Below are 12,365 nucleotides of genomic sequence, written 5' to 3'. Positions count from 1 at the left end.
AGGACGGGTCCGAGAAGCTACCTGTGCTCGTAATAGGCAAATTTGGCAAGCCACGGTGCTTTAAGAATTTGCGGACGCTGCCGTGTAGCTACGATTACAACAAAAAGGCGTGGATGACGTCCTCTATTTTCACCAACTTTCTGCAGTGGCTGGACAACAAAATGGGTGCGAAAGCGCGAAAAATCCTTCTTTTTATGGATAACGCACCATGCCACCCACCTGACACAACCAGCCTGTGGAATGTCAGATGATGTTTCTACCGCCAAACTGCACAAGCTGTCTACAGTCGCTGGATGCCGGCATTATCAAGTGTGTGAAGCAGGGCTACAGAAAGTGGCTTGTGCAGCATTGGCTGGCAGCAATGGAACGCTGCGAGGAGGAAAAGAAAAGCTCCGTGCTCGACGCTATGCACATGATCGCCAGTTCGTGGAGCGCATTGTCGCAGAGCACAACTGCGAACTTGTTTAGGCATTGTGGCTTCGTGCGAGGGACTGCCTCCACCGCTGGCGACTCCACATCCTCAATGGAGGAGAATGCAAGCTCTGTCGACGGCGACTTTGAGCACCTGAAGCCAGCTACAACCTTCGCCGAATTCGTGGAAGCCAATGATGACGTTGCCTTGTGCAGCGAACTCTCGCTGGATGATGCAATCGCGAAGGCATTGCCCGTTGCCGACACCACTGCGACATCAGACGAGGATGAGGACGACACTGCCGCCGCCGCAGATGTTGCTGTCCCTACGTCATTTGCCGATATGCTATGGCACATAGATGGCATAAGGAGCTACGTTTGTACATGTGAAGCTACGGAGGACGTTCTCTTGGACGTTGCCAAACTTGAGGGGAAGCTTTTGCGGCTGGGCTCCAAGAAAGTGCAAAAGAAGCTCACGGATTTTTTTTAAAGTGTGTGGGCAGAACCTTCGTACTTGCAGAGTGCCATGTTTCACAACGGCTGTTGTGAATCGCACCAGCGGATTTTGGAGCGCTCAAGGTTTGCTTCAATAAATCATAACTAGCACTTGCGTTGCAGTACTCTTTTCGCTTTTTTGTGTTATTTGGGTTTTAGAGCCCTGTAGCGTTTGTTGGTAGTTTGCACAGAATTTTCTCGCCAATACATCGTGCTAAACAGTGTTTTTGTACGTATAAATTTTTGTGTTCGGATTTTACGATGCCCGCATTTTACTACGCTTTTCCGCGGTCTCGAGAACGTCGTATAATCAGGGTTTCACTGTGTGAATGAATGAATGAATGAAAAGAAATGAGACCTAATCGTAGAAAAGCTATTGGTACATAAAGTATTTATGTTGCTCTTGGGCTTGCAAAGAGAAGACTGGTTTGTTCTGAGAGAAGCAAAGCGTAGTCAACAACAATGGAGGATTAGGTAAGGCAATGAAATTCGGAAATTTTCAGGCATAACATGTGGCCAGCTGACTCAAGACACAAGTAAACAAAGCTCCCTGACAGTGGCTTTCATCCTGCATTGAACATAAATAAGTTTATGATGATGATTATGATGAGGCCTGTTACTCTTTCTTCTAAGCTTCGTGAGTCTGGCATCCTGATTTAATTTAAAAAGATATGAATAGTCTTAAACATTGTATCAGTACTTCTTTAGCCATTGTCGCTAGGGTTGTGTGAATTAGGTTCGAAGCGAATTCGAAGTGAATAGTGCTTTAGGTTCGAAGCATGTGAAAGCTTTAGGTTTGAAGCATATTCGAAGTGAATAGTGATTTGGTCAAATAATTTCGGATCGAATAGTTCGAACAGCATATATCACGTATTATAAAGAAAAATTAGCATATTTTTCATGACCCAACTAACCGGCACAACATTTTTTTTAAATTGGAACAAGACATGCACGAATATCACTCTTTTCTGTTCGAAGTGAAGTGGAAGCAACTTTGCATAGCAGCAGGATTTCAGTGGGATGCAAGTTATAAACGGTAAAATACATTATGTTTTAAAATTTACTATACTTAGAGCATATCAACCTGTATAACAAGCTTTTAAACGTAAAGAATGATTAATCGATGTCAAGGTGGTATGTTCAATTAGCCTTGAAGTAGAGTTTTTCTGGATAGGGGTTTTCACGGCATAGCGCCCCTACACTGCAGTGAAACCAGCTTTATAGGGGGGGGGTTACATGTGGTTTAATATACGCCTATTCGTGTCAAAGCGAATTCAAATACTGTAATATTCGTTTGAATGTTCGCACATGCCTAATTGTCGCCACTAACCGTGATTCGGACGAATGAATGCTTCAGTTGAACAATGCACCCATTTGCTTTGTGTGCAGCCTACCACTTTGTGCGCAAGCGGCACAAACGGCAGATGGCAATGCGCAAGGCGAAGCAGGCACGTTCAGAGAGCCCCGCGTCCGGAGCCAATGGCTCGTCCAGCGGATCCACGGGTGAACCGTCCGAGCCAAAAAAGAGCCGGCTTGACGTCACGGTGAGTGAAGTGTAGCGAAACCTCCTCGGAATGAGGGCCTACAATGTTAACATTATTTCTGGGCTCATTGCACACTGCTTTAAGGCAGTATACAATGCTTTCTCGGTGCCTCATGTAACCTAAACTACCCTCGTCTGACCTGGCCTGCTGTAACCTAACCTATTGCTGCTGCCAGATGTTCTTGCGTGAGGGCCATGCCACAGAGTTTTTTGGCTGAATTATTGAGAAAAAACTTATTTGTTCATGTGGTGCACCCTTTGTCATCCAAGTATTGCACTCGCGAAAGGAAACGTTACTCGCGAAAGTAACGCCACACCTCTGCGCACCTTGTCGTTAAAGGTGGGATCAACTCTTTTGGTAGGAGCCAAAACTACCACAAATCGCTGAAATGAATGCACACATATTCATCATACCTAAATTGATGCGTTACACCTGATCAGCTGGATCAGCTATGGCAGTTGTACAGCTCTATCTCTGTGCAGTATCAACACAATGCATGGTGGTGTATTTGTTTCCGCTTTGGCTGCGTGTGGGCAGTTGATAAGGGTTTGACGAGACTCCCCCTAACTATGTCATTACCACTGTCACGGAAATCCATGATGTGTGCTGCTCCACTTTTGGCCCAAGCAGTTATTCAAAGACGAAGCTGCGTGCTGCATCCGCACGCCGTTCATCAAAGCTTTCCTTCTACACTTCATGCACGCGTCATCAATCCTACACAGATGTCTTTGTCTGACGATCTACTCTTGCCAGCAACTGCTGTTTTCACAATCAATCCATATGCCCAGTGAACACAACCGAGACGCACATTCACATTGCTTAAGGGGAGACGCGGGTCTTGGAACGGTCAAAAATGGTCAAAAAATCGATTTTTCGCAAAGCTTATTTTCGAGGCGTTTGTACTTCTGAGCACCTACTCTCAAATTGCTAACGCTAAATTCGGTCGGGAAACGCGATAAAATCGGCTTTCAAAGCACCCCGGCAGCACTAAAATGTCCCCAAAAGGACGAAATTTGTTCGAACTTCCCGCGCGCGCCATGAGCGTTGCAGCGGGCCGAGCGCCGCCATCTTGGGCTAGATTTGAAGCTGTTTTCTTTGTGCACATTTTGCGCCATCTCAAAATGGCGTCGCTCAAGCAGAACGGCCGCCGTCGTGGGTTTTCTGAAGGTCGTTTCCAGGCCACTGATTGGCTCTCACGCGGCGCGCTTTTCAAGCGCGCCTTTCCGAGTCTCCCATTGGCTGGCGCGACCGACACGTCATTTTTTTTTTCTTTGTGTTTGGTTCTCCGCCGTGGCTGTCCGTTTGTGTGCGCCTGCTTTTGCGATCGTGCGTGTTTCTCGACGGACCGTGTCTCTACTTTGTGCCGGTAGTTTTTCCACGCGATCGAGATGCCTGGAGACTCTCGTCTGAAACCATCGACGCAACGAGCTTTTGGAAGCCGTAAAAAACGGGCTTGGAACAAGAAGGCGCCGGCTACAAGTGCACCGTCGGCAGCGGAGTTGGAGTCGCGGCCGGACCCTTTGGACCTGCCGGGAACTTCAACTGACGACACCGTGGGACCAAGTTCGACTAGCGAAACACTTCGGGTTGATGCCGCGTACTACTCAACGGCGGAGCAGGCGCAGCGAGTTGAGAGATCGGCGCAAACGAAGACCGTTCTGTCTGGAAAGTCGGCTACCCAGCGCAAGTTCGACCTTCTTGGAGTAAGCGCGGAGTGCCAGACCGGTGACGCCGGGACCGATTTTTTGCTCGTCGATATGAAAGTTTTGAATAACTTTTTTGCACAAGCGAAGTGCGACAAATGCGACGCAAAAAGTCTCAGCGTGAGGAAGGCAACGGACAAGGAGTACGGCCTTGCGGTAAAGCTTATTTTTTCTTGCAGCAGTTGTGATTTCGAGAAGAAGCAATTTTCTTCTCCGAGAGTGAGCGGAACTGCCACCATCACTCCCTTCGAAGTCAACATGAGGGCCATGAAGGGGATACAGATGATAGGCAAAGGTGTTACTGCCCTTTCGGACTTTTGTGCGTGTATGAACCTTTCGCACCGAGGCTTGCACCACAAGACGTTTCAGGGACACCTAAAAAGTTTAGTGAAAGCCTGCGAAAACACAGCGACTGAAAGTGAAGCTGCTAGTGTGGCAGTAATAAAAGAGCTGTATACAGACTTCCTGAACCCCATAGGGAACATCGATGTTGTGTTCGACGGCTCATGGATGACGCGAGGTCGGAGCTCACACATAGGTGTGGGCTGCATCATTGAGCTCTACACTGGCCTTGTAATTGACCATGTTGTTTACTCAAACTTTTGTCTCGGCTGTGCCCTGGGACCACAGCCGCAAGACGAAGGGTACACCGACTGGCTGGCAACCCACGAGTGCCAACGAAACATCGAATGCAACTCTGGCCGCATGGAAGTAGAGGCTGCGCTGACCATGTTTCAGAGGTCCTGGGCCAAGCATGGTCTGCGCTACACGACTGTGCTCTCTGATGGAGACAGCCGCACTTTTCATGCCTTGTCCGAAGCCGAGGTGTACGGCTTTATCCAAATAGACAAAAAGGACTGCATCAACCATGTCCACAAGCGAATGGGTGCAGCTTTACGGAACCTTGTGGACAAAAAGAAGGCTCAGGGTGAGTCTCTTGGGGGTAGAGGAAAGCTCACACAAGAGAAGATCAAGAAGATCGCGAATTACTACGGATATGCCCTGAGGAGCAATATCAATGACGTGCCAGCTATGAAGAGGGCAGTCGAAGCTACACTGCTGCACATGACATCGACAGATGATGCACCAAAGCACTCAAAGTGCCCCGAGGGTGCTAGCTCTTGGTGCAAGTACAATAGAGCCTTGGCCAATGGGGAGAGTCCACCTTCACACAAGAATGCCCTGCCGGCTTGTGTTGGGGCTGCTCTGGAGCCAGTCTTTGCGAGGCTCAGTGATGAGAGCCTGCTGGCACGGTGCTGTGAAGGGAAGACCCAGAACGCGAGTGAGAGTCTTCATTCGGTCATCTGGACCCAAACTTCAAAGAATGGGAACGCTTCGCTGGAAAGTGTGAAGCGAGCTGCCGCTGAGGCTGTTGCCATCTACAACCAAGGAAGAAGGGCAACCAACGAGTCCATTGCTGCAAGTTTGGGCTATATTGCTGGGGATTGCCTTGTTCGACGAAGCCTAGAAAAAGACTCTCTGCGTTTACGCAAGGCAAATGCAACTCATCTGAAGAGCACCAACACAAAAAAGACTCTTGCAAGGAGACACAAAACGGGTGCAACTGAAGATTACAGTCCTGGACTACTTTGAAGGTATTCTCTCAAGCATAGCAACCTATTACCCAGGGTAACATGCTGCCTAACATCTAGAAGGTTCTTCCTAAAGACTGAAAAGACATGAGCAGCCAGTCGCTTGAGCCTCATACCCCATGGCTTTTCCAGAACCCCCCAGCCGCTTGTCATGGTGGGGTTTTGATCATGCTTTGCACATTGGAAAATTTTTTTAGATATGATTCCTTGGGTGGAACAAGACACTTTCTGTTTTGTTTTGAAGGGAAACAGATGGGGAACATGTGAATAAAATTTATGGTTAAAGGTTCCTTTTAAAAATTTATACAGTGCGTGTCAATCTTCAAACGCGATTTTCTCAGCTTCACATTTTTTGCCAACTTGACCAGCCTTACGGATCTTTTCATTATGTTTTTGTAAGGTAATTTTGATAAATTTTATACCGTTGAATTCGTAAGAAATAGGACTGTGGAGCTATGCTATTTTTTTGTGGCTAAGATGAACATATGAAATTTTGTGAACAATAATGTGAGCTAATTGCATTTCAAGATTACACAATGTCAATACAATTGAAAGTTCTTATATGATGATATATCTCAGTGACAATATAAATAGCATAGCTCCACATGGCAGGTCTTTGGCTACAGCTGCATCTTAAACAGAACCTAAAAATACTGAGGGAAAGTGTCTTAATGACCCGTAAGAAATTACCTAATTAGATTTCACTTATGCTCTCACAATTTGATAACTAATTGAAGTACATGAAAACTAATTATATTTTTGAAAACAGGAGGAAGAAATACATATACACACCCAATTTCATTACAATATCTCCAATAATAAAACTTTTCGTTTCGAGACCAGTGTCTCCCCTTAAAAAGCTACAATACTCTGTAATGCAAAATTTTAGTGCAGCTGTTTAGGTGTTTTATTTGCAATATATGAGGCAGAGAATTTGACGAGAGACACATGTCTTGGTTGCAACAATGACATTGTGGTTTGACAGCACAAACAGGAGGGCCTTTCAGTGTCTGTGTGTATTAGAACTTGAGCAGTATGAACCTCTGTATCCTGTAGCCAGTGTTGCGCAGGCCCCACACTACCAGTGGCAGGCAAAGCATTTCCACTGGTTGTGTCGTTTAACAGACTGAGGCTATTTTGCGTCCTGATTAAGAGATTGCTGTGAGTAGCATAACTGACTCAACCAGTGTGTTTCGCAGAACATTGTGTTGACGCGTGGGTGCATTTCTCAGCTGTCGCTGCACACAGACCTCCGCTCATTCACCGCTTTGTTTCTGATGGCGGTATCGGCGGATATGCTCACCACGCACAATACCGATGAGTTCATCGCATGAATGGATGACGGCGCGCTACTATGGCGCCACCTTTTAGCCGCTGCAGACAGACCTCTGCTTATGCAGTACCATGTTTCCTCACTTGCTACCCTCCTTCTCACTTGCTTTCCTCCTCACGCTCTCTTTCTATCTCATTCATTCTTCACTCCACTCGACATTTGGTCTCTTTCATCCTCCCCTGTTCCAATAGATAGTTTGCTTGGCTGTGCCAGCATTACTGCTGCACAACACACAAACGGTTACTTAAGAGCTGCTCTCTAAGGTATTTTTTTTCCATGGCATGTTGTACCCTTCGGAATCAACGTCTTGTTTGACAGCACTGGCAAAGCTATATAATTTTTAAGTCGTTGCTAATTAAGTTTTAAAATATCGAAAAGTGACAATATTCTCATTGAGATATGTACTTGCAGGAGTGAAGTATAGTGCAGGTTTTGATATACCAAAGGTGTATTTGGACAGGAGGTCAACGTGTGTACATTGCTGCGCTTTTGCATGGGACTTTCTAGGGTTTGCTACACGTGTTTGACATAGACGATGATGTGACATATCAGGGTTTAATACAGTAAACTCTCACTTGTACGAACGTCGGTTTAACGAATATTTCAGAATAACGAACTTTTAGAAAATCCCCGGCGATTTTCTTATGCATTCTATGCAAGAATCTTTCAGTTAAACGAATTTCAGAATAATGAATTTTTCAGTTGAATGAACTTGATCCGCGGACCCAGGCTCATTTTTTAAATCAATTCAACGAAGTTTTGTGCACTGCAGCACTGGCATAGCCGATGCGAGCCGCCACTAAATCGCCCATCCATCGGCGGCGGCGCGACACAGCTGGACGCTGACAGTGGTGCTTCATTTGAGGACTATGTGCAGTGTGACAGTGATCATGTCACTTGTGCAGAACTATCTGATTTGGAAATTGTTTCGAGTGTTCGTCCGGAACCAGAAGAAGAAGAGTGCGACGAGGAAGTCGTGACGGCTGAGGCAGGTTCAAATCCTGTAACTCTAGCCGAGGCGGTACAGTATGTTAGAAAGTTGCGAGACTTCGTGTCTCAGCAACAAGCTGTGCCAGAGGCAGCGCACAGAAACGTAGACTCTCTGGAAAGCTTTGTCTCTTCTTGCGCTTTAAGGGCACCAGTCCAAATGAAAATTACAGATTTCTTTTCAAAATAAATTGCATTTCACACTTTTGACTCTAATGTCTGCTGTGCCCAATGCTGTTCCATATTCTAGTGAATATTCAGTTTAGTGAACTTTCAGTTAAGTGAACTATTTCCTTGGGTCCCTTGAAGTTCACTCAATTGAGAGTTCACTGTATATTTCAGACAAGTTGTAACTGGCCAACCTGGTCAAACCTTGTTGCATTTCGTGTGTAAAGCGGCAGTTCAATTCACCTGCAGGCATCCGAACGAGCTACAAGTTCCCAGGAAGTCAGCACTACTTCTGCCACCAGCGCCACCTCTGCTCCTGCTGCTGCTGCTGCCGTAAAGAAGTCGGAGCGACTGTCAAATCGTCAAGCCCCACGCCCAGCCACTCGCATTGGACATCGGCCACCGGGCAGACCACCCGGCCGACCGCCCAAGTCTGCAAACAGGCAGTGCGTTGCTTTTTCCACATCTCACGCAGAACTGTGGTCTCTGTTATTGTTGTTGTCAGGCCTGAAAAGTTGAGAAGGCACGTAATTTCGTCAGCAGGGGTTGCGTGTTTCTTTTCCAAGCAGCCCAGACTGGTAACCTTCGGGGACACGCGCTTTTACATGGTGTGGCCGAGAGCATACGAAATGATACTAACTTGTAGCAGACTGAAGCTGCAGTGGTCTACTGTTGTACTGCCGTATAGTACTTTCTTGGGTATTTCTGTATAGTAGCAGCAGATGTGTAGGGCTGAGCTGCAAAGCCGGCCTTGCTGAGTAAGGTGTATCATCCTCTCAACTGAATACATTACATAGTATATGTAATTAAGAGCAGGGAGGTTTCTTGTGGTTACAGCTATAATAAAAAAATTTAGAACTTTGGCTCTCTCTTATCTTTTTTCTTTCTCACTCACTGGCTAGCAAGTGACTTTGACAGCCTCGTTGCCATGAGGTGTACCACCTTGAAGGCATATTTACTGGTTTCCTTCTTCCTTTAAAAAGCCAAACTGAAAATCAAAAAGAAAAAAAAAAGCATGTAGTAAAGAAAACAATCAATTATTGCTTAAATGGAAAAGTGGAGAGCTAGTTGCTAGAAATCGTTGTTTTGGAGATTGTTTTGGTCACTGTTGTTACGTTAGGTCCTTCGCAAAGCAAGGGGATTAATGGGCACCTCGTGTTCTCTTATCTCTCATGTATTCGAGTGCAAGTACAGTGTTGTGTGGCTTCAGTGGCAATGAGGACTAGTGCAGTCAGTGCGACATGGGCCGGCGGCTTAGAAAATGCACTACGAATTTCATGAGAGTGCAGTAATGCTGTTCTTGAGTACCTTACTGACAGCACTCTCTGCATGTAGGCCTCCTCCGGTTGAGCTGCCGACTGCACGTCCACCGGAAGACCGGCCCGGTGTACGTACGCGGGGTGCGCGGCTGCCGGACTTCAAGACCCTCAACTTGGACCTGCGGTGGCAGAAGCCGCTGCGAGCACGTCTGGTTTCCAACAAGAAACAGCAGCAGCAGCAGGCTTCCCGCTCCGACACTCCGGACTCATTGTCCTCCGAAGGCACTGCCGAGGTAAGTGGATGGTCTTTGCAGCAGGAGCCAGTATTCATGCAGCCGTGGCTCCTCTCGTGTCATAATTAGCCTTTTTTAAAGGGGTCACGAACCACTCCTCGGGCTTTCTGAGAAAACTAGGCTTGTGCGAATATTCGAGCCCTTCGAATATCCGAACGAATAATACAGTATTTGAATTCGCTTCGAGTCGAATTTGAATTAATGAAAATTTAGAAGTATTCGAAATGAACGAATAGGTGTACATTAGTCCGCTTATACCCCCCTGTAAAGGTGGTTTCACTGCAGTGGAGGGGTGCTATACCGTGAATACACCTTTCTAGGGAAAATCCGCCCTGTCCGCTTGTAATTTTCTGTAAAGGTAGTTTCACTGCAGTGGAGGGGTGCTGAACAGCGATTACACCTTTCCAGGAAAAATCCGCACTACGGCGAAGCCCCACTTTAAGGTTAAATGACATCGATTCATCATTTTTTAAGTTTAAAAAGTTGTTATACCGGCTTATATGCTCCAAGTATAGTAAATTTTAAAACGTAACATATTATCATTTGCATTCTACCGAAAGACAAATCCTGCTACTATTAAAAGTTGCTTCCACTTCCTTTGAACCAAAAAGAGTGACATTTGCGCATGCCTTGTTACAATTTTTAAAAAAATGTTGTGCAGGTTGGTTGGGTCATGACAAATGTGCTCACTTTTCTTTATAATATGATATATACTATTCGAATTCGATTCGAAGTTATTCGACCAAAATCACTATTCGCTTCGAACCTAAAATTTACTATTCGCACAAGCCTAGAGAAAACACATCCTGCGGATAGCAGACACCGCTACGAACAGCTCAGCCAAATCTCGCATTTGTGCATGGCAGGGAAAGCTTACAAGCTGAGTGCAAGGTTGTCGTTTTCTCGTGTGTCCTCTTTTCATACAGCGCCCCGTCCTCAGTTGCTTCGGAGCGGCCAGCGCCCGCTGTTTGACATCAAACTGTGTGTAGCACGCTATTGGCCAGTAGTCAACACGAATCGAGTGTGATGTTTGGATTAGATGCACTTCTTGCCGTGGGGTGCTGCAACATGCCGGCTCAGCACTCCAGTCTGCTAACATTACACAGTGAGCCACACTCGCACACAGGAATAATGACGGGAGAGAGCAACCGCTTTTCGTCACGTCCGCTCAAGGTCACGACGCGCACTGACGTAACTTCTTTCCCTCTTGCCATCCTTCCCTGTGTAGCTTCCAGTGCACTTATCGAGACAGAAGAGGCAGAAGAGAGAAAGCGCTTAAAGTGTGCAACAAATCCCGGTAACTCTGCTCGTTCTTGACGGAATCAAGAAATTTTTGTGTCAGTCGATTTGTGAAGCAGTAAACTCTGATGAACTCTGGTCTCTGGTCATTTCATGATTACTGCAAAAAGTAGTTCATGACCCCTTTAATTAGGCACTCAACCACTGCAGCAACTCGGTGGCAATGGAAATCTGCCGCTGAGCACGAGGTTGTGGGCCAGATTCACAGTTGTGGTGACAGCGTTCTCATGGGGCAGCATGTAAATAAGGTGTTCGCTTACCTACGTGGTAAAGGTTCGCATTAAAAGGCCGCCAAGTGGTCGGAGTTAATCCGGGGTCCTTCGCCATGGTGCCTCGGAGTCTCAGTGTTGCTTTGGGACATGAGATGTGAACTCTAGCGACGTTCAGTTCTGGCTAAAATTGGTGTAATTGTCCAGTGTGTACATAATCTTGAAGCTGTCATGGTAAAGCAGCACATGTGGTTATCGTGCAATTTTTCCGAATTGACTTTAAAGTTAACACTTCGGCAGGTGATGCATGCGCTGCAGATAAGGCACAAATCCCAGATCACAACCTCAGAGATTCTTAGGCTGCCATGAGTGTCAACGAAACTCGGAGGTGATGTCAAGAAGCTGCGTCGGCTGGTTCTCAATGTTCTGTGTTTGCCGTCATTTTCGGCGAGCATTAGTGACATTTTTTTTCTAATGCTATCAAGATGTCTTTTTAAAAAAAAGTTTCTCATGGTGCATCAACTGGTACTTTAAGCATAAGATTCTTAAACTTGAAACTTTGTTCATTCTGCTTTTGTTGTACAATTTTATTGCTGTCGGCGTTTAAAGGGAAGCTGAAGCACTTCTTTAAAAATATGATTTCGGAGTGTGTAATCATAGTTTGTTAACCGCTGAACTCGAATATCGATGTGAGAGTTCTCAAAAGTGAATGCAAATTGCATTTCTTGGCAAAAAACATTAGCCTGCTGCAGCCGGGCATCTTAAGACTCTGTGCAAATGCGGTGACATCATCTTCGGTATGCCGTCTGCAACCACAGCACTGTTGAAGCATGTCCTCAGTAATTAGCTCCGGCAACGGCACGAAGCCACAGCTAATCACTGAGGCCACGGTTGAGGATACCGAGTGGCGCTTGTTCACATTTCAGGCAGCTGTTTGTCTTTATGGCAGATATTTAATCCAGCTGCAGAAATTTCAGCGTCTTTATACTTACTTGAGCCTCTGGTACATCCCTTAAGCAGCGCTCTCGTTGTCAATTTGGATTAGTGAGTGCCGGGAACCTTCCGTCAGAGT

At 46.2% G+C, this 12,365-nt stretch overlaps 1 protein-coding gene across 1 annotated transcript in view; it reads left to right on the top strand.

Annotated features, from left to right (window-relative positions):
- LOC119395822 (scm-like with four MBT domains protein 2) overlaps nucleotides 1-12,365 on the top strand; it is an 84,769-nt gene that overhangs the window by 52,511 nt on the left and 19,893 nt on the right. Inside the window, exons 17-19 of the mRNA XM_037662827.2 lie at nucleotides 2,296-2,450; nucleotides 8,483-8,679; nucleotides 9,569-9,785. Of these exons, the coding sequence (XP_037518755.1) occupies nucleotides 2,296-2,450; nucleotides 8,483-8,679; nucleotides 9,569-9,785 (569 nt within the window). The remainder of the gene's footprint in view (nucleotides 1-2,295; nucleotides 2,451-8,482; nucleotides 8,680-9,568; nucleotides 9,786-12,365) is intronic.

Source organism: Rhipicephalus sanguineus, chromosome 6 (assembly GCF_013339695.2).
Source record: "Rhipicephalus sanguineus isolate Rsan-2018 chromosome 6, BIME_Rsan_1.4, whole genome shotgun sequence".
Classification (NCBI taxonomy): Eukaryota; Metazoa; Arthropoda; class Arachnida; order Ixodida; family Ixodidae; genus Rhipicephalus; species Rhipicephalus sanguineus.
This window is presented reverse-complemented; position numbering and strand designations above follow the sequence as displayed.